This window comes from Erinaceus europaeus, chromosome 9 (genome assembly GCF_950295315.1).
Source record: "Erinaceus europaeus chromosome 9, mEriEur2.1, whole genome shotgun sequence".
Taxonomy (NCBI): domain Eukaryota; kingdom Metazoa; phylum Chordata; class Mammalia; order Eulipotyphla; family Erinaceidae; genus Erinaceus; species Erinaceus europaeus.
This window is the reverse complement of record NC_080170.1, coordinates 29,954,581-29,980,615: the sequence shown is the minus strand read 5'-3', so window position 1 is coordinate 29,980,615 and position 26,035 is coordinate 29,954,581. Positions and strand designations below refer to the sequence as shown.

Genomic DNA, 26,035 nt, shown 5'->3' with positions numbered 1-26,035 from the left:
CCTTTTTTTTTTAAATTAATTTTACGTATTTTTAAAGATATATACTATTTATAACATGAAGAAAAAAGTTCCCTAGGAAATGGGGGTTGTGTGGTGAGGAGAGAAACAGAGAGGCAGGCTCAAGTACCACTCAGGTACATGTGGTAGTGTGGATTGAACCAGAAACCCTGGGCATGAAAGTATGATTCTGTATGAGTCAAGATATTTCCCTAATTGCTAATTCTATATATATGTTTTTTATTTTATTTATTTATTCCCTTTTGTTGCCCTTGTTGTTAATATTGTTGTAGTTACTATTGATGTTGTCGTTGTTGGATAGGACAGAGAGAAATGGAGAGAGGAAGGGAAGACAGAGAGGGGGGAGAGAAAGACAGACACCCGCAGACCTGCTTCACCGCCTGTGAAGCGACTCCCCTGCAGGTGGGGAGCCGGGGGCTCGAACCAGAATCCTTACGCCAGTCCTTGTGCTTTGTGCCACCTGCACTTAACCCACTGCGCTACCGCCCAACTCCTTAATTCTATATTTTTATGAGAGAAGAGAAAAACACTGAAGCACTGCTCACCTTTTCTTGCAGAGTTGGTTGAAAGTGCTGACCCTTTCTGGATCCTTGTAGTGACTGCCAAATGTTACAAAATTCATCATCATCTTTAGAGGATACCTAACAAAGCACAAACAATTTTTATAAGTAACTGAAACATGAAAAAGATTTACAAATAAATTGAAAAAAATCTCATTAAAAATTAAATAATTTCTTTATTAAAGTTATTCCACGATAGACCTGGTAGTTAGATTTTGACACCTGAATCTCAGGGGGTTTTCTTTTTCTTTTCTTTTTTTTTTCTTGTTTTGTTTTTCCTGTATCTCCCTACAGAAAATATGAAAGCATTCTACTGATGTGAAAATAGTCTTCATATGTGACTGATTTTCGGTGGGTTTATTTTTGAAAAGCATTTAAAACATAACAAATTCTATAAAAGATTATACCAAATTAATATCCCCACCAGTATTCTTTTAATGTTCTGATCTATTATGTCATCAGAGTAATATCTAACAATTTTATTTATAAACTCTCCCCCTCCCACCCAGCCAAAGTTATTGTAGGTGGTTGGTGCTTGCATGACAAATCCACTATGCTCAGCAGCCTTTTTTTTTTTTCTCTTTCCTTTTTGATAAGAGATGGGAAACAGAGGAGGGGGGAGAGAAATAAGAAACACCTGCAGCACTGTTTCACTGCTCATCTTGAACCTGGGTCCTTGCACATGGTAATGTGCACACTCTACCCAGTGCAGCATCAAGGGCTCTATTTTTTAAATATTATTTTATTCAAAAGTAACCTAACAGATTAAAAAATCTAGCTGCTAATTATAGAGAACTGATTTCATATAAAATAAAGTTCTGGAAAGATATATACCAAAACTTAATAATAGTTACCTACTAGATTTGAGAGGATTTTTGCTTCAGTTTCCTGTTAATATGTACTTAGATTTGACTCTCAACCATTAATTCTCCAATAAAGAAATATGTACTTAGGTTTGTGTTTGTTAAGTAGGTTATGTTAAACATTATTTGGATTAAAAAATGTGACAAAGATGGGGCCATGGAATTAAATAAATTAAGCAACTCATATAAAACAATTTGATTTGGGAGTCGGGTGGTAGTGCAGCAGGTAAAGCGTAGGTGGCACAAAGCACAAGGACCAGCATAAGGATCCCGGTTTGAGTCCCCAGCTTCCCACCTGCAGATGAGTCACTTCACAAGAGGTGAAGCAGGTCTGCAGGTGTCTTTCTCTCCCCCTCTGTCTTCCCTATCTCTCTCCATTTCTCTGTCCTATCCAACAACAACGACATCAACAATAACTACAACAATAAAACAAGGGCAACAAAAGGGAATAAATAAATATTAAAAAAAACAATTTGATTTTTGCTCCCAGGAATTAAAAAAAAAATGAATCATTCATATGTTGCATGGTGCAAACATGAAGATTGTTTTTATAAATGTGACATATCCCTTTACATTTCACCTTTCAAACTTATACCTTTTTCATAGCAGATACCAAGGCTGGATTACTAAGAAAATCAGATGTTTGTTTGAAAAGTCAATGTATAACGAGAAAGATATTCTCATGCTTATTAAATAAATTTTTAGTGTGATTAGTTTTGAAACAGAGGCATATGCTATAAATAGCACTCTATTCCAGCCTATTAACTTAAAACAAACCTGGAATTGATTTGAATAAAAAAGGAAAACTAGGTCAAATTGGGTTTTCACTTACAGTTTGCCTATGAGCTTTAAAGGGCTTAGAAACAAATTAAAGATCAGTAATCTTACTTGAGTAGGAACAAACAGTGACTGAGGAGAATGGTTGAGGCCTCCCAAATGCCCAGATGGAATTGAGGAATGTGAGCTAGAGTGACTCATGGAAGGCTGTGGTTTCACAATGGCCGTCAACTTCTGATTCCCAGTTTCAGAGCGACTCCCATGAGAAAGGTTCACCAAGGCACTTGTTGGCAGTCTATAACCTCTACCAGATGAGCACCTAAAAGCAAGGTTATTATTAGGACCAGAGAGAAATAAGACCAAGTTTGTAAGAGCCAAAGAATTTTGAGGCTAGAAAGACCATAAACCAAATTAGTGGGCATTACTTTTAAAATTAGTAGAGGAACTTGATTTCACAGAAAGGTCTCAATAAGATGACACATTCTGGAAAGTTTCCTAATAGGCACTGAAGTGCTGATGGAAGAGGTGCTGCTTTGATGTGTATTTGTGTGTAGGAGTATGCACGTGAGCTACTTTGCCCTTAAACAGTTTGCTATGTAATACCTGAATAAAACTAAAACTTTATGAGTTCAACGCTAAACATTTAAAATTTTTCTTCCTTTATTAAATATCAAATTTCTTTATAAAAACTATGGATTATACAGTCTGGATTATAAAAGCTCAGGAATGACCCACGTGTTGAATCATTTCATGTAGCTGTAAGGATGCAACTGGACAAAAGCTCTGAATCTGAGTTTATTATCTTGCACAGATGGTAAAGTTTCTAGGTAAAAGGCACATTCAAGTTGCAAAAAAAAAAAAAAAAAAAAAAACCAACTATGTCATTCTGAAGCTGGCTGGTTGGTCTAAAATCAAAGATGATTGGGTGGTGGATAGATAGCATAATGGCTATGCAAACAGACTCTCATGCCTGAGGCTCTAGAGTCCCAGGTTCAATCCCCCGCACCACCATAAACCAGAGCTGAACAGTGCTCTGGTTAAAAAAAGAAAAAAAAAATCAAAGATGATCATCTTATGCAGACTAAACATTGTTGGAAAAAAGTTCATTTAATTTTCACAACATACCAATTAAGTGTATATTCATTTTATGTAGGAATAAATTGTTGTTCTATCTTCCTGAGCACTCACCACTCACCTTTCTTCTCCCAGTTAATGTATAACTTCCTCATGTGAGAAGACCCACGTTCAAGCAGTGGTTCCCCCTTACAGGAAAGAAACTTTAAGAGGGATGGGGTTGTGCTGCAGGTGTCTCTCTTCTCTTTTCTTTTCTTTCTTCCTTCCTTTTTTTCTTCCCTCTCCTCCTGCCTCCCTATTTTTAACTGTCCTTATCAGAAAGAAAAAAGGAAAAGGGGGGAGGGATGGCTAAGGGAGCAGTGGCTTCATCATGCAGGCACCAACCAACAAGGCATGATAACCCTTGTTGGAAAAAAGAAAATTGCTCCATCAAGGAAGGCTTTCTGGAATTCTCAGGATAGTTAATACTATTAGGGATATCAGATCTCCTTCCTAGCACTTGTCACATTTTAATTGAGTAACTAATACTGCAGTCAGTTACTTAGTAATCTCCTCCGCTACATTTAAAGGTTCATTAGGGAAGAATATATGTCTGTTCATTCATACATCCTTAGTAGAAAGTATACATGGAGGACTTCCAGGAAGCATGGCCATGGAATAACTGGGACCAAATCACCTCTCCTCCCAAGACAACAAATAAATACAAGAGACCCAACTGAAGTCATGATCTACAGCTTAAAGTTCTCCAGCCTCTGGTGGGTGCTCCAGTGAAATTGAAGCAAAAAGGGGCACAGGTGCAGAATGAAGAACAGCAAAGTCAAATCAGAGCTCTGGGTGGCACGGACGCAGAGTTGTGCCATTTTGGCGATTTCACTTTAAGTGCAGCAAGCAACATTGTTCCTACTGCCAGAAGAAAAGAGACAGGGGCTTAAAGCCTCTCAGTCTTTGACTCAGGAGGCTTTAGCCTTCTGAATTTAAGGCAAGGACACAACATAAAAGAGGGCATTTGTGACTGCAAGACAGCCCAAAGGGAACCCCCCCACCATCCTACCTGCCACAGATCATACAAACAAGAGAAACCTAAAGATCATAATAGCACCACCTGCTGGTCATCAATAACCAGCACAAAAAAAATGCGCAGAGAAACAGAACTAAACAACCAACTTATGCTCTAACAGCCAGACAGAAATGAAACAGGAAATCCAAGGAATTACAGATTCAGAGAGACTCTCAGAGACAGACTACACAGAAATATTATGAGGACTTTCCAAGAAATTAATCAAGAATTAAAAGAGCATGTTACTATGGAATTAAAACACATGAGAGAGGAACTTACAACAGAGATCACTAAGAATCTTCAAATCTTGAAAGAAGAACTTCAGTCAGAACTCCAGGGAGTAACAGACACCCTAACTGCAATCCATGCCCAGGTAGAAGGCTTAGGAAGTAGATCCACACACTCAGAAGAAATAATCTCCAATCTAGAAGATACGGCCAGCCTACTCTTTGAATTCAAAGATGAGGGAGAGAAATAGTTCAGAAAGACTGAAGCAACTCTTTGTGAAACTGCAGACTCCATCAAAAGATCGAATATAAGAGTGATGGGTATATCTGAAGAGGAGGACAAGGCCAAAGGCCTAGAGTTCCTTTTCAGAGCTATCTTAGCTGAGAACTTCCCTCACTCAGGAAACCATCAGGACATTCTCATTTAAGAGGCAGAATGATCACCCAGATTTATAAATACAAAAAGACCAACGCCAAGGCACATTTACTGTAAAACTATCAAAAGTCGATGACGAGGAAAAAATTTTTCTGGCTGCTAGGGAAAGGAAAGAAGTTACATACAAAGGCAGAGCTATGAGACTTTCATCAGATTTCTCTTTACAAACTCTAGAGACAAGGAGAGAGTGGAATGACATATTCAAAGTTCTAAAGGAGAGGGAATTCCAGCCACAAATGGTGTATCCTGCAAAATTATCCTTCAAATATGAGGGAGAAATAAAGGTTTTCTCAAAGATTCAAGAACTCAAGGAATTTGCCACAATCAACCCCACCTTACAAGAATGACTGAACCGAGGTCCACAGGAAAGGAGGAAGCAAAGTAATACACATTCCAAACACCAAATTGCAGATGGCGACCATACTAACCTGACTTGCCCAGACGACCTCACCAATATACCCTGGAACCCCACCTTTCCAGAGCCCTGTCCCAGTAGGGAAAGATAGATAGGAACAGGCTGGGATTATGGATCAGCCTGTCAATGCCCATGTCCATTGGAGAAGCAATTATAGAAACCAGACTTCCCACCTTCTGTACCCCATAATGACTCTGGGTCTATGCTCCCAGAGAGATAAAGAATAGGAAGGCTTCCAATGGAGGGAGTGGGATATGGAACTCTGGTGGTGGGAAATGTGTGGAATTTCACCCCTCTTATTCTATGGTTCTGTCAATATTTTCTATTTTTTTATTTAACAAATAAATTAAATTTTAAAAAAGGAATAGAGGAAAGACCATAGAAAAAATTGCCAAGTAACCTTGGGAGAGGAAAGACCATAGAAAAAATTGCCAAATATATATAATAAGAGACAGATAGCTACAGAAATAATAGTCAACTTATATCTGTAACCTTGGGAGAACTGCTTACTTTGCAATGGAGTGAATAGTGAAGCAAAATTTTGGTGGTGGGAATGGTGTGGAATTGTACCTATGTTATCTCATAATTTTGTAAATCAATAATAAATCACTAATAATAAAAAAGAAAGTATACTTGTATATAACTTAAACTCAAATCGCAATGTAAAGACACTGGCCACATACACATAAAGTGCAATTCTCAGATGAAATTGGGCACATTCTGGGTGGTATGGCTACAGGCTAAAGTGCAATTACCATGTAGAAATACAGACCTTATTGTTAAGCCTCCAGGAAATTCTTCATCAAATAATACTTCGAACAGCACATCAGCTTCTCTACTAGCTATTTTAAAAAAAGAGCAAGGAATTTAGCATTTAAGATTTGAAATTGTAAGAAGCATTAAAATTAGCATAACTGGTATGTGGGTATACAAAGAAAAGGTAACTAGGAACACAAATGGCATTAGCTTAATAAAATAGTAATATTTGAAAATTAGATACTGAGTGGATTACATTTATATTTAAACTACAGTCATTTGAGTGGTAAAACATGAAATCACCTAGCACACTATTTGGCACTAAATAAGCAATTTTCCTGAGCTCATAGTCTATCTGCTCTTCTTTCTGGACAGTGAGACCAATGTGCAATGCTTCAATATGGAGGAATTGTGCTACAAACATCCTGACCCTGAGAACCTGATTTCTTGCTTCAATGCGGATGGACTTTTGGGGCGATCTATGCTGCAAAGCTGTTCACTAGGACTATTTCTTTAGGGCACATTTAGATTCTTACCTACCTCTTTACTTCTCTTTCTCTACACATGTAAAAATAACCTTAGAGGCAAATACACACACACACACACACACACACACACACACACACACACACAATCTCCCAAAAGAATAGAACCTTGGTCTACGGCCATACCACCCTGAACATGCCCGATCTCGTCTGATCTCGGAAGTTAAGCAGGGTCGGGTCTGGTTAGTACTTGGATGGGAGAATAGAACCTTGGAGTCATCTTGATGTGTCCATCATTTTTATTTCCACAGCAGGCAGATTCTGCTAATTGTGTTTAATCACTTCTCTGTTCTCATTTGTACTGTACTAATTACTGCCATGTTTCAAACATTTATTGTCTATTTCTGACTTAACTATAAGACACATACATTTCTACCTCTATAGTTATTGCTTTTAACCCTTACGAATAATTTAAGCAACAGTAGAGTAGGTAGGGTAAGTAATCCACATGTGTGTGTGCATATGTACTGTTATGCAATAAGTTGATAGGCCAGTTTTACATACATAGACACACACAATACAATCTAGTTGTAGTTATAAAATTCAAACTAATGACATATTTTTCAAAATATTTAATTGCAAGGGATAGCAAAACTTAGCTCATTGGACAGTGTATATCTTTGTGAGGTCCAGGTTTGAGCCCAGTTCTCACCACAATGAAGGAAGCTTTGGAATTATGGTGTCTCTGTCTCTCTGTCTCTCTCTCCCTCCCTCTCTTTTTCTGCTCAATAGATAAACTTCAAATTAATTATGTTTGTTTACTTCTACACAGAAATCAAGAGGCCACAATAACAATTAAGGCAAAGCTCTGAGTAAGATTACATAAAAGCCAAATTAAGAGAAGTGATCAGTTTTTTTTCTTGGTTTCATGAAAATATATATATACCCACCACTGTCTCATGTAATTTTAATGTCCTATTTATAAACTAACAAATTCTCTACCAAACTCTTCAAATTTTTCTTTTCATCATTTGTCAGATTTTTCTCTGAAAACTGAAACTGGAAAAAAAATGAATAAAATATAAAAGGATATTTTTTCCTGATTCATTTGTTCTATGTTTAAATGTAACAATACAAATTTGTGATTTACATAACAATGTAAGTTCAGTTGAACACAGCAAGTATTGCAATATTACCCCCTTTAATTCCTACGATGGTGCCCCGAAGGCCAACTGGAACTGAAAAGTTCTCTCTCACATTCACAACACGGTCGAAGAGGCGAAATTCTGCATCCCGGTCAGGAATGACTCCATGTTGCTGTTCCAGAGGCTGGAGAGATGCAAGTTATAATCATTATTATTACCTCTACAAGTCAGTCTTCTAGCATATTGGAAACATTGTTTCTCAGGGAATCCTTGGGTTCCACATAGATATGATGGGCCTAGACCTCTAACAGATCCCTCTCTCTGCCATTATTGGTCATTTCCATCAGGAAAGACATCATAAACCCTCTTGTGGACCTCTATAGGATATTGCCCTCAATGTAAAACAACAGTGATAGAAATTGCCCCACTCTACAAAGGGAGGCTGGGTAAATATACTCTGCCACTCAAGGAAGACTGGTCCTGAAATGAGTGCAGGTTAGAATGTTCATAGCTGTGACCATGGACTATGAGCTCAGACAGGGATGTAGAGGTTACACAGGCTTCTGTGCCAAATATGAATAGATATGGGCCCTAGATCAGGTTGATGGGGTTTATAGTTAATGGTATTTATATATTCCCATATTTGAGTGCTTATCTCTGCCCTGATACAGCTTTATAGTCCTATCCTCAACTCTGACACCATCTTCCCTGACAATACTCCTAGCCTATCTGCATGTTAGCTATCAGGCTTTGTGAAAAATTAGTACAGTCATGGGCCCCTTGGAATATACCTAAAATAGACTTCCTAGTTCCTTCCAACATGAAGACCCCAAATTTCATCTATAGCAGATGAAATTTACCTTTAGGTTCCTGATTATTAAACAAATTGTTTTGCTATGTGTAGACAGCATAAAGGTTATGCAAAGAGACTCTCATGCCTGAGACTCCAAAGTCCTAGGTTCAACATATTGTTTTGCTTCATATCTTAATGCTTTTCATTCACCAAGCCGCAGATGCTACCATGAAGCCAACCTGACTTCCCTGGGCAGACGACCTCACTAATGTGTCCTGGAACTCCACCTCCCCAGAGCCCTACCCCACTAGGGAAAGATAGAAACAGGCTGGGGGTATGGATCTACCTGTCAACACCCATGTCCAGTGGAGAAGCAATTACAGAAGCCATACTTTCCACCTTCTGATCCACATAAAGATCTTTGGTCCATACTTCCAAAGGGATAAAGAATAGGGAAATTTCCAATGGAGGGGAGGGGATATGGAAATATGGTGGTGGGAATTGTATGGACTTGTACCTCTCTTATACCACAATCTTGTCAGTCTTTATTAAATCACAGATAAAAAAAATTTATCAGAACAGTGAATTCCAGACAACAACAAAATTAAATATTCTGGTGTGTAAAAAAAAATAATATAAAAGAAAATGTTCTGTTTCTTCTAGTCTTTCAAAGCAAACACAACTGAATTCTTTGATAAGAAACTTACTCTGTATAGCAAATGGGGTTTTACTGTCACTCGAACCTTTTTATTATTTTTTCTTTGCTGGGGAAAGAAAAGTTGAAAATGTTTTAAATTATTAACTTTTAATAATAAATTATAAAATAATTATTCAGTCAAATGAAATGATTAACCAAGATATTAGAAGTTATTTAGTTACAAGAAGAGGAATACTTTAAATTTATTTTAAGATTGGCTGTTGAAGTATATGTACAGAGAGATGCAAAACTGTAAGTACAGCCTGATGTATTTTTATAGCACTAATGTATCAACTGAATATACATAATCATGTCCAGTTCAAGAAGAACATAACTAAGCATAATAAATGAACTTCTACATTCCCTTCTAGCTATTACCCTTATGAAAAGCAATCTTACTAATACCATGAGAAAAAAAAAAAGAAAAAATTGGATTTTATTAGCTTTGTATGCCTTTAACTGTCATTTTTCTTAAAGAATTCATTTTTAAAAATTTAATGTGTTGGCAACAACTATTTTTACAACATGGCTTATGGAAGTTAGCATATGATAACTCCCTAGTGACAAAGTCCATATAGTACAGATGCCATTATACAGTACAAAATGCTCAAGTCTTTATTATAAACTCATATCATTTATTATTTCAGCAAATATTTACTGAGTTACATTTATATGTCATATATAGTACTCAAGGTGCTAGGGATTCTTTTATTCTAATTGAGCAACACATACAAAAAATGAAATAAGGAAGATATATAGCATGTTTGAGGTTAAAAAGCATAGAGAAAAATCAAGCAGGTAAGAATTCGCAGTGTGGGGAGAAGTTGCGATGTCAAATAGGGTGAACAGTGAAGGCCTTACTGATAAGGTGTCTGTGCTTCCAGCCCATGGCAGACTTAGGACTGTGAGAGTACAACTGATGCCCACTGACAAACAGTAAGAAGAAGAAAGAAAATGAGAAGAGATTTAAAGTAATTTTTAAAAGCAGACACAAAAACTGTGCCTGGAGTACCGTATACGAGAATATAATCCATACACTCTAAAAATGCATAAGGATTAGTAATTATAGCACTGACCAGAATATAATCAAATCTGATTCATTTAGCACACTAATAAACTGGGGAATTTTCAAAATTCCACCCAAGAGTGACTAAATTAGAAATTTGGAGGTTTGACAACTCAAAATATGATCACTGCGTTTCAGTTAGAAATACAGAATCCAAAACCAAACCAAAACAAACCAAAACAAAAACCAATAGGATCCTATTTCATCCTGGCCTTACCAAATCAGAATTTGTACTTTAACAAGGTAGCCCAATGCACACTAATGTTTGAAAAGTACTGCTCTTGAGGTAAAAATCCAGAATATGTTTTTTAAAAACAACTCTTAAGGGCCTGGTTGGTGACTCAGTAATAAAGTGTATGCCATACACAGAATGAACCCTAGGCTTGTTTTATAACTCTTCATGTGAAAAAATGGTGCTCTGACCTTCCTCTCATAATAATAATTTAAAAATGAATAAAACAAAATAAAAACTTCCTTAGGAATTTTGAGAATGTGCTAGTCAGTTGAGCTTGAGAACCAGTGTCTAGTAGCGACTAGTTTTAACAATTTTGCATTAAGAAGTTTAAATTATGTTCTGATTACTTCTCAGTTTATCCTCTTTTTATTACTCTAATAGCATAGAACGGCCACTAATAACTACACCTCCTTGATACATTAGCAGGTTAAAAAAATCATGTCTAATTTATATGTACTAATATTAAATACAATGTAATAAAAATAAAGGACTATCCCTTATATATCTATTCATCATCTTATAAGGAGGAAATTGTATAAAAGTTTTTAGAAAGTTTGATATTACAATGGGGTAAAATAAAATTAAGAGTATATTCTGGGAGGCTGTACAATGGCCAGAGTGCTAGACTTGCAAAGATGAGATTTCAAATTTAATTCCCACCGTCACATATGTCAGAGTGATGCTCTGTATTATTTTTGTTTTCTCTCTGCCTCTATCAGAAGTAGATGGATAAATAAATCTTAACAAACAATCAAGAAAACACCTAGGAAACCTAAAATTATAAATGCCTAATAAGTGGAAATTTCATTTCAAAATAATGGTGGACAAATAAGAGTTTACATAGATAGACAAATTTAAAATAAGTAAGGGCCTTTTATCCTTTGTTGTGTGTATCAACGACCAAAAAAAAAAAAAAAAAAATCTAACTTTTGGTTTTGAGTCTAGTATTTTTTCCTAAAGAGCAAAGAGTCACCTAGTGCTGACTTTCTGTACTGTACTCATAGCCCTTGAATATGTAAGAATTTAATAAATAAGAATTTAATAAAAATATTAGGTAAGCACTATAAAGCATTAATAATAGCCTGATATTATTAGAATGAATTTACATGCATTAGTTATGTTGATCCTTTTGATCAGTCTCTGGGGTAGGTATAAGTTTATTCACATTTTATCAATGAGGAGATAAGACTTAAAAGGCTAAATATTATAGTTATCACTTTATTAAGGAAATATTGATTCACAAAATTATACCTTTCCTATAGTTGTAAGACTGAAGAGGGAATAAGGGAAGATGACTTCAAAACAAAATTTATAGCTTACTCTTATTAGTTCAAATAATTAAGTTAGCAGAGCAACATCATTTCAGTAAGAAGGCAAGTTTGTAAGAAAAGGCAAATTTGTGGAAAATAGAATAAAAAATTTTTTTTAAATCACAAAATATTAACTACTAAGACTAGAAACAATTCAAGGACATATAATCTCAATTTCATAGCTCTTTATATGTAAGTGGATTTATATTTATTCAGATAAACTTATTAACGACCACTGGAAATGTTTGAAACAGTTTTTATGCTATAGGGATATTTAACTTAAAAGAATCAGAATGTATGCTTTATTTATTTGAAACACAAGGAAACTACTTGTAAAATATATAGTGCAGGGAGTCGGACGGTAGCGCAGCGAGTTAAGCGCAGTGGTGCTAAGCGCAAGGACTGGTTAAGGAGCCCCCTGCTCCCCACCTGCAGGGGAGTTGCTTCACAGGCAGTGAAACAGGTCTACAGGTGTCTATCTTTCTCTCCCCCTTTCTGTTTTCCCCTCCACTCTCCATTTCTCTCTGTCTTATCCAACAACGGCGCTATAAATAGCAACAACAATAATAATTACATCAATAAAACAAGGGCAACAAAAGGAAATAAATATTAAAAAAAAAAATATATATATATATATATATATAGTGTACGCAACTTAAAATCTTAGAAAAAAAACTTTGTTATTGAAGACTAATACCTTGCATTTTTCTACTTCTTCCTCAATTTTTTCAACAATGGCTGCATCCAAAATTTGTAAATCACAGGATGACCGAGACAAGGTACTGACAGGGTGTCCCTTTAGCCAAGTAATAATTTCTTGAACTTTCTCAGCACTGCATTAAAAAGAATGATTTTTTTCCATGTTGATTAAAACCTCTTGAAGACTTATATAAAAGAATTGGTATAAACTTCCTGAGAACTATAAATTATAAAAGGCATCAATACATAATCAATAATCATGAGAGCTAATGAGGGCCTATTATAAACCTAAAATAATGATGCTTCTCAGTAATAAAATCATTTAAAAATCAATTTAAAGCACTTTAACAAAATAAAAATTGTGTTAAGAGGAAGGCTGTGAGGTAGCACACCTGGTGAATGCACATGTTACAGTGTGCAAAGATCTTGGTTCAAGTCCCTTGCCCCCACTTGCAATGGAGAAGCTTCACAAGTGGTGAAGCAGTGCTGCAGGTGTCTCTCCCTATCTATCTCCCTCTTTCCTCTCAATTTCTGTCTCTATAAATAACAAATACTAAAAAAAAATTCTTAAAATTGTACTAAGAGCTTAAAGTAAAAACAAAAGAAATCCCCTCCCCCCAAGTAACATAAAATCTCAGTAAACTAGCTGCTGTCACCTATCACTAAAACTTTTAAGCTAAACTATGTGGCAATAAATATCATAAATTTTGCTTACCCATTCTCATTTTCTCCAGGCCAAATATCATCTTCATAGAATACATCCTCTTGGCTATTTTTGGCTATGTAACTAAACAGTTCTGGAGCTCTAGTCAAAGAACAAAATATATTGTTTTAAAAATTATATGCTAATTCACATATACTTCCTATTAAATATATTGGATCCTAAGGAACATACGAAAATATAAACAGGACTGATTTGTACACATTATTATTTGTACATATATTAGATAGAAATACTGGGAAGTATTCATAAGTTGTCAGTATCCAAAAAAGAAATAATTCAATTCATAAAACACATAAAGTTCAACTACTTACAAACGTTTAATTATTGAATCTCTATATCCCTTAGATCATATTATCTGGAGATAAATGGGAAAAAAATCTACAAATTGTTTTGTAATTTTCACAATAAAGCCAAAGCACTCCACCATAAAGCAAAAATATACTTTCTTTTGATATTCCTTACAACTATACAGCTTCCTTGATAGTGCAGTACTATCAAATATATACATAGCAGAGCGAACCTATGTGCTTACTTTTACTTGCACCCTCTTCTCAATCCACTAAAAGAATAGCATAAAAAAGGACACAGACCTAGAAAGACAATGAAGGAAGGTGCAGAGAATCTGATAGCTTATATGAGTTATTAACAGTTTTAGAAACTATTTCCAGTTCCTAAATCTGGATGAGTAAGTATTAGCCAGTCTGACAGGTACGTTGTACTTTAGATGCTAAGTCTATAAAGGAACAAATTCATTTGAATAGAAGTCTGTATAAACTCAGGAATTAAGGGTCTTAGGTACATTTAACTGCTACAGGTGAAGATAAGTAGGATTCTAGTTGAAAATTTGTTTTATAAGTCAGTAGACCATCAGGTGGTTACTCACATCCACCTCAGCACATGATCTGTAGTTTATCTTTTAGAGAGGATGAAAAGGGGCTGCTCTAGTCTGAGATCTACCTGGCAAAAGAAATTGGGTGGGTAAGCCATTAGGATAAGAGGTGGGTCATTAGGAGGTTCCATAGTGAAACCACAGAATGGATAAAAAAATATGACTACTGAAGGGGGGAGAGGTGGTGGCACACCTGGTTGAGCGCCCGTGTTACAATGCACAAGGACCCAGGTTCGAGCCCCTGCTCCCCACCTGCCGGGGGAAATCTTTGCAAGTGGTGAAGCAGGGCTGCAGGTATCTCTCTGTCACTCCCCCTCACTATTTCCCCTTCCCTCTCAATTTCTGGCTGTCTCTGTCCAATAAATAAATAAAGATAATTAAAAAATAAAAAAATAAGACTAATTAGAAAAGTTTTCATAAGGAAGTAGATTAGGAAATATATGGTCTTTAAGAAACAAACTCTGACATAGAGATAAGAATTTAGGAAGTTTATTAATGAGTTCCTGTGGAATCAATATGTGAAAGAGAGAGAGAGAGAGAGAGATGGAGGAAAGAAAAGAAGTTGACTTGGGTAGAGTGAGTGTGATTCATTCTCAAGAAATCCTACAGACATCTCAAAGTAGAGTAACCCTTCCCTTAACCTTGGTACAATTTTCTCATTGTTATAATGAGATATAATGAGAAGTTAAAACATGCTAATTATTTATATAATTTTAGCAATAAAACTGAGTAAGTCAAGGATATTTAAGAATCAGGAAAATCCACTATGTCAAGAGCAGTTTTTATTTATCCATACCAATCCTCTTACTATTGATACAAGTATGCAAAACAGTAATTTATGACAGCAAGATATGGGACATTTTAATTAAAAGGAGGCCAATTCTCATTACACTTACTCATTTTAAGAAACATTAGTTACATTATTTTTCTACTTTATTTCAGCTAATGGTTGTGATGCTTCATGACACAAATGAAAGTTTGTAAAATGTTACATTTTACTATAGAAAACACTTTTTCTTCTAAAACTGCTATTGATAGGGCAAATTAGTGAAGATATTCCTATATTTCAAGTATCTGGCAGAATCTTGCTAGGTACTCACCTTTCTAAGTATTCTGCAAGAAGCTGTTCTGCCGCAGATGAATACATCCATTCACTTCCAACTTTCTTAGTATATCCAGGTACCTCCTCATTTTTTTTGTTGAATTTGAGATTCAAACCCACATTTGCTTTATGGTCTCCATGAGGGCTGAATTTAAACCACATATACACATTTTAAAATTTTGTTTGAAGAATAAAAGCGTTGCTTTCAATTCTTAGAAAAGCTTTGTTTTAACTACTCTTTATTATACATATCATGATATACTTCCAAAGTAGCAGTAATTGAAAAACTAGAGGAAAGGCTTTAAAACCCAATTAATAAAACACATATATTATATATTTAGAAGGAGAATAAAATAAGAGAGTGCAAGAAAATATATTACTGGGATTCACACACACTTTCTGATACCTTTTTTCAAGGTTCAATTTGTTAGCTGCTAATAAGAGCTGTCTTTCCAACCACCTACAACATATGCCATTTAGAGGAAAGATTACCATCAGGAACTTATGCATAATTTTTATAGAAAATTCAGAGCAATTAATAAAATACTGAAATAGTAGCCATTTTATTTTTATCATTTACTTTTTTCTGCCACTTTAATAAATTTCTCTAACATAAACTTACTTTCTCCTAGATCCTCTTCCAATAAAAATACTTCCTGTAAACCTTGAAACAAGGTATCCACTCACTCCAAGGCGACTGGCCAACACATATCCTGGGTTGTATTTTATAGAATATTTCTTTAAATATAAAAACAAAAAGGTCAATTATGGAAACACAAAGCATTAAATGTTATTTGATTACCTTTAAAACCTTATGGTAATCAAGACATCATTAATCAGTGTTCTTGAAATATAAAAATTCTCAAAAGTATCTAATCCATTTCCTCAACCCATCTCCCCCGCCTTCTTTCTTCTTCTACTTCTCTCTCTCTCTCTCTCTTTTTTTTTTAAAGAATGTACAGACCAAATTTTCCTTCTCTTCTCACTTCTTAGTGGACAGAATTTCCAGCGATGAATGAAAGAGGAGGAATGTGAAGTTTGTGGAAATGGTGTCAACAAATAAGCTACTGTTAAGTACTAAATGGTAAAGGTACTCTTTAAATTCCAAGCATGGCTTAGCAAATACCTGGGATAAAATGAAGCCTTGACTTTATTTACATTGAAATAAAACATGAATATGTCATCAAAATAGCTTCTGAGTAAAATTTAAAAGTGTCCTTCAGGTGTGGATATAGATTTACTTCCCTTAATATGTACTATTATACAGACCTGTTTAGGCTTGTAGTTTAAACAGTCAATGAAATGTAACTATATAGTGTTACTATGAAATGTAACTAAAGAACTATGAAGGCAGTCTGAAAGTAAAAGTATCAAATTATATATATGTTTTTAAAAATTAATTTTATTTATCTATTTATTTTTCAGTGAACTACTCAGCTCTGGTTTATGCTGGTGCCAGGGACTGAACCTGGGACCAGAGTCTTAGGCATGAAAGTCTTTTGTGGGAGTCTGGCGGTAGTGCAGTGGGTTAAGCGCGCGTAAATATCCCGGTTCGAGCCACCGGCTCCCCACCTGCAGGGTGGTCGCTTCACAGGCGATAAAGTAGGTCTGCAGGTGTCTGTCTTTCACTCTGTCTCTCTCTCCTTCTCTCTTCATTTCTCTCTGTCCTATCCAATAACATCAATAACAACAACAATAATAACCACAACAAGGGCAACAAAGGGAAAAAATAGCCATCAGCAGTGGATTTGTGGTGTAGGCACCGAGCCCCAGCAATAACCCTGGAGGCAAAAAAACAAAACAAAACTTAGGATTTATAATAAATAAAATGATTTGATAACGACCCAGTTCTAGGAAAAAAAGAAAAGATTTTTGTGTATCCATTGTGTTATTTCCTCAGCTCCAGGTTACATAATTTTGTGACTAGGAAGGAAATTATTCATAAACCCTGTACAAATTAGGGTATATTTCTACACACTCTTAGCAGTATGTAGATAATAACATACTTTGTATGGATGTTATACTCACATTTATATAAATCATAAGATAATTTATATTCATTATTTAGTTTTAAATTTTTTATATTCATAATTCATTACTAATACAATGTTTCCAGAGACTGCTAAGGAATTAGGCACTTAAAAAAAATGATTATTCCTATAATGACTCCTAAATAGACACAGATGTTTTGGTGGCCTGGAATATAATGTCACTAATAAAATACATTAGTAGGCCAGTAAAGAATTTTTTCATCAATAACATGGTAAGATTTAGAAGTAATACGAAGTGTAGTTCTCGAAGACAAAGAAAGAATAATTATGGCAGTAGTTTTCACTTTTTTAAAAAATTTTTTAAAATATTTATTCTCTTTTGTTGCACTTGTTGTTTTGTTGTAGTAGTTATTGTTGTTATTGATGTTGTTGTTGGATAGGACAGAGAGAAATGGAGAGAGGAGGGGAAGACAGAGAAGGGGAGAGAAAGACAGACACCTGCAGACCTGCTTCACCGCCTGTGAAGCAACTCCCCTGCAGGTGGGGAGTTGGGGGCTCGAACCGGGATCCTTATATCGGTTCTTGAGCTTTGCGCCACTTGCGCTTAGCCGGCTGCACTACTGCCCGACTCCTGGCAGCAGTTTTCTATCACAAGTAGCACCATCCCTTTTCTAATAAGCATCTAGAATTGTGCAAGGACACACTATGTTTGCAACAATTGGTTTAGGCTACTGGCATTTAGTATTGAGGGGCAAAGGATGCCAATTGTCCAGCCCCCCACAAAAATCCTATTTAACACATGAATTATCCAAAACACCAACAGTGATCCTTTGAGAAACTCTGTGTGATAATTAAAAATTAGCTTGAATAAATCACAGATGTCCTGGAAAATCTCAGATAAAAAGCTGAGAATAATTGGGATAGAGAAAGTATACTTGAGTAACAGTTAAGAAAGTATCTAAGGAGAAAGAAAGTATACTATCAACTCTATTTACTAGGAGTGGATAGACTCTTCTAGATTTAGAAGAAAGCAAGGATGAAGGAGCACAAGTTGTTCTACCTCCAATGATACCCCAAATTGAGCTTTCTTTTGGCTTCCTTATTTAATGAGCCAGTCTCCTGGTTTCTTGAACATACTTCTAAATTCTGTCTTCAAGAGACCTGATAATAAAAATTTTAAGGGGAGTTGGGAGGTAGTACAGCGGGTTAAGCGCAGGTGGTGCAAATCCAAGGACGGGCATAAGGATCCCAGTTTGAGCCCCTAGCTCCCTTCCTGCAGGGGAGTCGCTTCACAGGCTGTGAAGCAGGTCTGCAGGTGTCTTTCTCTCCCACAGTGTCTTCCCCTCCTCTCTCCATTTCTCTCTGTCCTAACAACGACATCAACAACTACAACAATAAAAAACAAGAGCAACAAAAGGGAAAATAAATATTAGAAAATATTGCTCCTAAAAAATTAAAATGTATATAAATAAATAAATAAATAAAGATTTTAAGGATTTCTCTGCCTTTCATGATGTTTCCTTATGGTCATGTTGATATCTAAATGCCTTAAATTTATTTCAGTGATAAAAAGCCTTAAGATTTACATTAGAGAAAATAACTGTTATATAATAGGATAAAGTTAGTTGATTGTGAATTTTTCTTAGTCAAGTTCATTATGTAAACAAATATTGATAGATATAAGGTACTTCTCCCTAGTTTAACATGGTAAAATAAAAGGAGTGCAGTAGACATCTGCAAAACGATGCTGTGAATTTAAATAGTTTCTCAATATTTTTTGTAGAACTATTCATCTTTTTTTAAAAAAAATTCATTATCATTATTATTTTAACCAGAACACTGTTAAGCTCTTACAGTGGTGTGGAGGACTGAACCTGGGACTTTGGAGTCCCAGGCATGAACATTTTCTTTGTATAACCATTATGCTATCCTATCTCCTCAGTCTTTACTTATGAGGATGACCTTTGGGACCAGGCAGTGGCGCACCTGGTTAAGCACACACACCCTGGTGCACAAGGACCGAGGTTCAAGCTCCTGGCTCTCACTCGCAGGGGGAAAGCTTCATGAGTGGTGAGGCAGGGCTGCAGGTGTCTCTCTGTCTCTCTATCTCCCCCAACATCTCTCTGTATCTATCCAATAATAAACAAATTAAAAAAATTTAAAAAAAGAGGATGAACTTTGTGTTATTTGAAAAAATAACCTTTACAGGAGGGCCATTTGTTATCTGTCACTAAAAATGTTGACTCTGATTATGAAAGGTTTAAAAGTTTTGAGCATATTCTAGTTATTTTTAATAATTCTGAATGAAATAGTTCTAGGATGTAATCAGTTCTAGATGAAATATCTGAAATAAATTCAAAGAAGGTAGCAAAATTAATTTGATATTTTAAAATTTACTAATTTGAAGTCAAATAATATGAATTTGGTACTTACATGCTGGTTCTGTATTAAAGCATCAAGAGTAGGTTCACATGGAATGCTGAAAACCACACGAATCCTACCTTCTGCAATCACATCCCCTGAATCCTGAACCTTACAGGAAAGAAAAAAAAAAAATCAATGTGTTTAGTCTTTCACTACATATTTCTATTTTTTTGGACAGTGTTTTTTACTTTTGACATACAATGTTTTATTTCTTATCCTTTTGAGCAAGTAGAGATAGATAAAAAATATATATGTATATATGTGTTCAAATATATGTCTACAAATATATATTTCAGAAATCATCACTTTATTTCAGTGTCAGCTGGTCATTTATTCAGATTTTTAACCTGCCCAACAGGTCTATTTTGTATTCTGCCTTTCTATATTCTCATGTATTTTTTTCCATATGAAAACTGAAGGACTCCGAAACATCAGCCCACTTAGAAATCCAATCAACCCTATAAGATAGCTATTAAGAATTATTCCAGTTAACAAAATAAAAAAGGAATCAGAATTTCAGTTCCTTTTTTGCTTGCTCAATACTAAATATAGAGTCAAATATTTTCACAAGTTAGATGAATTTTTTTTCATTTTCCCTTCAAAATTGTATTTTAAATCTAGATGAAGAGACGTTAAATGACTATACTTATGAAAAACAAGAAAGAAATGTAATTTTAATGATGACTAGAACTAACTTCTCCAGTGCAGCCATAGTAGGGGGTCCCAATCATAAAGACCATACTTCCAGGAGGAAACAAATCATCCAATGTTTTGATACTGGAAAAACGTGAGTCGAAAGCACGAATGTCCTATGTGAAATGAAATATAAAAGTAAATCAATACTGTTAAAATTTCTATAAATTGCACACCACTTTCTGGGAGACAGAGGAGATAGTGCAATGGTTATGCAAAAAGAATCTCATGCCTGAGGCTCTGAGGTCCCAGGTTCCTTCCTATACACTAACATAAGCAAGGGCCGAACAGTGCTCTGGTAAAAATTAAAATTGAAATTAAATACAAAGAAAGTTTTAGTTACTTAGTTAGAGACTATGACCACACTCTCTTCAAATGTCAAATGCAAAGGTTTTCCACATAACAATGTAGTAGCTAAATGTACTAAGTGTTTGTATGATAGGCATGCTAACATGATTCACACATTTGTTACTTCATTTCATCCTCAAGACAAACTTCTGTGGCAGAATCCATTGTTAGCCCCATTGTACAAATGAAGAACCTCAGACACAGAAAAGGAGCAAATCTTGCTCAGGGATCTACAGTGAAGTCCACTGTAGTGTGTGCTCTCAGTCACTACACTACGTTGCATCCCCCAAATTGTGGGATCACTACCAGCTTTAAAATTTTTGTTTCTAAACGTATTTTAGAAACAATCATTTTACTTAACACAAAAGGTTTGATTTCAAAGGTATATTTTAATGTTGAATTAAAAAATAAATTATGGTTCTCTGAAAGTTAAAATTTTTCCTTCACATTTAAGATTACAAACAGAAAAGTGTTTACTATTTACTAATTTAAGATAAGCTTTTCTGAAGAATAAAAAATCTAAAAACACAAGAGTTTCTGCATTACTGTTTGGGGCTGGAGATACAGATAACTGGATAGGCTGAGTGCCGTGGCACATATAAGGGATAGGTTCAAACCCCAGCACCACATGAGGGATGTCATGGCACTGGTGGGGAGTTAAGATGCTCTGCTGTCTATTTAGGACTTGTGAATATGAGGTCTTGAGCTTAATCCCTAGCATAGCATGTGTTAGAGTAAGGAACAGTTCCTTATTACTTGCTTAAAAATAAATAATCTTTAAAAAATAGCCTAAGAAGGAAAAGAAGTCCAGGAATGGTGAAATCGTACATTCATGAGACTCATTTCAGATATACACATAAAATAATGTTGGAGTTTTCTTTTGGAGACTTAGATATATAGTGAGTGCTTGAGTATGTAATAGCCTTTTTTTTTTTAAAAAAAAAAAAGGGGGGTCGGGCGGTGGCGCAGTGGGTTAAGCGCATGTGGCGCAAAGCGCAGGGACCGGTGTAAGGATCCTGGTTCAAGCCCCTGGCTCCCCACCTTCAGGGGAGTTGCTTCACGAGCGGTGAAGCAGGTCTGCAGGTGTCTATCTTTCTCTCCCCCCCTCTCTCTCTGTCTTCCCCTCCTCTCTCCATTTCTCTCTGTCCTATCCAACAACAAAGCAACTCAACAATGGCAATAATAACCACAATGAGACGGCAACAAAAAGGTGGAAAAATGGCCTCCAGGAGCGTGGATTCATGGTGCAGGCACCAAGCCCAGCAATAACCGTGGAGGAAAAAAAAAAAAAAATCCTCTTGGAGAAAAAAAAAAAAAAAAAGATAAAGATAGAGAGGCAGAAAGAGAGTGAAGACCACATCACAGAAACTTCCTTCAAAGACAGTGAAGACCACATTAAGAAACTTCCTTCAAGGAGTGAAGACCACATCACAGAAACTTCCTTCAAGGATAAGGGGGTAGGTCCTGGGTTGCCAAAGCAGCACACAACCAAAAGTTATTTCACTAGTCCTGCGTATAGTATTTTGCATGCTTATTAAATAAAGTTCCCATTAAGAACTGTTGAATTAGTCTTTTATTATAAATGTTAAAATGACATAGCCTTTAAATTATTCAATGTGCAATACTGTACATTAAGAGGCACAGCACTTTGGTAGTAGATACAATATGGACCTATAATCCTGAACTTTTATAATCTTGTAAATCATTATTAAATCACTAATAGGACTTACACTGAATAAAAATATAATAAAAGATACACTTGATGCATGATGGACACTTACCTTGACAATAGTTTGATAAACAAATGGAAGAACTTGTTTTGACCACTGTTTTTCTAGACGAACTTCACCATTTTGATTTATTTGATATTTACGACCTGTGAGTAATTGAGCATACACGACAGCAGATGTTTCATTTACCATTATGCCTTTTCTTCTTAGGTAGCTGAAATAAAAAATTTAAAAGAAGTTTAGGTATATATAAATATGTATATACTGTGGTCCAGGAGGTGGCGCAGTGGCTTAAGCACTGGATTCTTAAGCAGGAGGTCCCAAGTTCAATCCCTAGAACCAGAGTGATGTCTGGTTCTTTCTCTCTCTCCTCCTATCTTTCTCATTAATAAATAAATAAAATATTAAAAATATATATATGTATACGTTGCATCACCATTCAAATGACCAGTTTACAATAAAATCCTAACTGAAGACTTTCTGTGCTCATTGCTTTAATTGTGGATACCTTTCCCAATGCCTGTGAGGTTAAATGAGAATTCAGATAGCTAAAAGAAATTGGATGGCTGTAACAAAACAACAAAAAATACATCATCTAGTAAGTACATCACAGCTAATAAAACTTACTCTAGAAGTTCAAGGAGTAGGTTAACATTTAATCAACACACTTCCTCAGTTAACATAAAAATATCATGGTCACTTTGACAGATACAGAAAACAAATCTGATAAAAGCAGTTGTACATTTTAATGAAAAAACAAAAAACCTCCTGTGTGCTGGGAGGTGGTACACTGAATAAAGCATTGGACTCTCAAAAATAAAATAAAATAAAAAGCTCCTAACCAATCAAGACTGTAAGTAAATGCTTTTAAATTCATAAAGAATAATAATTTGAAAACAGTTTACAGAAGTCATAATTAGGGTGAGGGTACATTGCACAATGGTTTGCAAAGAGACTCTCATGCCTAAGGCTCCAAAGTCTCAGGTTAAATCCCCTGCATGACCATTAAAAATGAAATATTTAAAGGTGAATCATTATGGCTTCCCCCTGAAACTGAGAATACTATTATAAATTAGTAAGAAAAACTCAAGTGAAAAAGTGAAAGGTTATCAAGAATAACAAAAAAAAAAAAAAAAAAAAATGAATTACTTGAGTAGGCATCCCACAAAAGCATGATCAACAGAACAGTAAACATGAAAGGATGTTTAATTTCACTACTTAGCAGAAAAATGCAAAATAAAAATGAGATACTACTAGCTAGAACAGAATGGGTAAAAATAAAAGGGATAACAATAGAAGCATTGAAGAAAATAAACAGAAATTTTTATTAACAGTTGTTGGAATGTAAATCAACAGAATCAATTTGTAAATCTTTCTGGTATGTCTATGAAAGCTACACATAAGTTTATCTTCTGAAGTTGTTTGATAAGCACCTAACAATAATACAGAAATATACACATACCAAAAACCCCTAACAATAAATACCTGAAATGTTCATGCATAATGGATCAACTGTGTTGTATTCATTATTAAAATAAACTATATGTAATAACACTGAGGAATACTGGAAATGGTATTAAGTATGTCAAGAAAAGATATATATTCCATATGAGTCATATAAAGTGGCTAAAAGAGACTGTAAGAGGCTTTCTGAGATAATGTCTTTTCCTTTTTTAATATCTAATTTATTTATTTATCTTAGAGAGAGAGAGAGAGAGAATATGAATATCCATCCAGAGCAATGCTTAGCTCTGGCTTATGGTGATGCTGGGGACTGAACCTGGGACCTCAGAGTCCCAGGCATGAAAGTCTTTTGCATACGCATTATGCTGTCTCCCTAGCCCCGTGCTTTCTCCCCACCCCCATTCCCTATTGGTATCATTTCTTTTTCTTTTCTTTCTTTTTTCATGTCTCCAGGGGGATCACTGGGGCTCAGTGCCTGAACTACAAATCCACTGTTCCTGGAGACCATCTTTCTTCCATTGTTGTTACTGTTATTGCTGTTCAGGACAAAGAGAAATTGGGGAAAGAAAGACAGATACCTGCAGACATGCTTCACAACTTGCAACGCAACCCCCCTCCCCTTCCACACACACAGGTGGATAGCAGGATCCTTGCTCAGGTCCTGGCACTTTGCACTATGTGTGCTTAACCTTGTGCGTTTCCACCCAGCCTCCCGGTATCATTTCTTGATTTGCTTGCTATATTTGGTAGTGTGCTGCTTTGCTATGTGAGCCAGGTTGAATCTCAGTCCCTACCAAATTAAAGGAAGCTTTGGTGCTGTGATGTCTTTCACTCTCTATTTTAAACAAGAGTTATTTTTTTCAGTCAGGGAGGTGGCTCAGTGAATAGACCAAATGCTTCATAAGCCTTCAGCCCTAGATTCAGTCTTCAGTACCACATATGATCCAGCTGTTCTCTGATCTCTTTCCCTTCTAAATTTGCTCTCATTAAATAAAATATACAGTTACTTAGAAAAATACTTTTAAATTTCCAAGGGGCAGGGACATTTTTTCTCTTCGTATTTCCTGTATATTTTTACTATTTAGGAGCCAGTGTTGTAGTCTATATCCCTTCTAAAAGTTTACATTTTGCTAATAGACTACATGAAAGGGTTTCTTTTTTTTTAAATATTAATTTATTTATTCCCTTTTGTTGCCCTTGTTGTTTTATTGTTGTAGTTATTAATGTTGTTGTTACAAATGTCATTGTTGAATAGGACAGAGAGAAATGGAGAGAGGAGGGGAAGATAGAGAGGGGGAGAGAAAGATAGACACCTGCAGACCTGCTTCACCACCTGTGAAGCGACTCCCCTGAGGTGGGGAGCCGGAGGCTTGAACTGGGATCCTTACGCTGGTCCTTGTGCTTTGCGCCACCTGTGCTTAACCCGCTGCACTACTGCCCGACTCCTGAAAGGGTTTATTTTCTATGTGGGACCAGAGTGAAAGGGAGTCTCCCCATTTATTTTTAATACTTACATGTGGCTAAGAAATGCAGTGAATTTATGGATAATAAAAATAACTATACACTGCAATAAACATGTTAACTGTTACTCTGGGTATAAAGGGATGGTATCTTTTTAATTGTTTTTTAGTTTCATGAAAAAAATTTTAATTGTTACTAGGGTTATTACTCATTTTTTTTGTGTCTGCAAGAGGAATCCACTGTTCCCAGTGGCCACATTACTTTTTCCCCTCTTCTTCTTTCTCTTTATAAATTTCAATAGGACAGCAAGAAATTGAGAGAGGAAGGGGTGACAGACAAGGGAAAGAGAAGAGAGATATCTGCAGCCCAGTTTTACCATTTCTGTAGCTTACCCCTGCAGATGGGGACAAGTGACTTGAACCTGGGTCCGTGCCCATTGTGGCATGTGTGCTCAGTGGGGTATGCCATCACCTGGCCCCTAATTTCATGAAAAATTTTTTTTTAATATTTTACTTATTTATTCCCTTTTGTTGCCCTTGTATTATTGTAGTTATTGTTGTTGTTGTTGATGTCATCATTGTTGGATAGGATAGAGA

The 26,035-nt window shown here is 35.6% G+C and overlaps 1 protein-coding gene across 3 annotated transcripts in view; it reads right to left on the bottom strand.

The window, feature by feature from the left end:
- Positions 1 to 26,035, bottom strand: part of XRN1 (5'-3' exoribonuclease 1) — a 101,247-nt gene that overhangs the window by 32,625 nt on the left and 42,587 nt on the right. For 2 of the 3 annotated variants that reach the window (XR_009551548.1, XM_060197563.1), the window contains exons 21-32: positions 22,566 to 22,728; positions 20,439 to 20,552; positions 19,753 to 19,851; positions 15,951 to 16,066; positions 15,327 to 15,473; positions 13,329 to 13,418; positions 12,612 to 12,747; positions 9,314 to 9,370; positions 7,865 to 7,997; positions 6,200 to 6,269; positions 2,330 to 2,537; positions 564 to 659 (exon numbers count right to left, since the gene is read on the bottom strand). Coding sequence is in view for 2 of the 3 variants with exons in the window: in XM_060197563.1 (XP_060053546.1) it covers positions 564 to 659; positions 2,330 to 2,537; positions 6,200 to 6,269; positions 7,865 to 7,997; positions 9,314 to 9,370; positions 12,612 to 12,747; positions 13,329 to 13,418; positions 15,327 to 15,473; positions 15,951 to 16,066; positions 19,753 to 19,851; positions 20,439 to 20,552; positions 22,566 to 22,728 (1,429 nt within the window). In the remaining variant the exon portion in view is untranslated. Of the gene's footprint in view, positions 1 to 563; positions 660 to 2,329; positions 2,538 to 6,199; positions 6,270 to 7,864; positions 7,998 to 9,313; positions 9,371 to 12,611; positions 12,748 to 13,328; positions 13,419 to 15,326; positions 15,474 to 15,950; positions 16,067 to 19,752; positions 19,852 to 20,438; positions 20,553 to 22,565; positions 22,729 to 26,035 lie in introns of those variants that run through there. The other variant, XM_060197564.1, reaches the window with a different exon arrangement.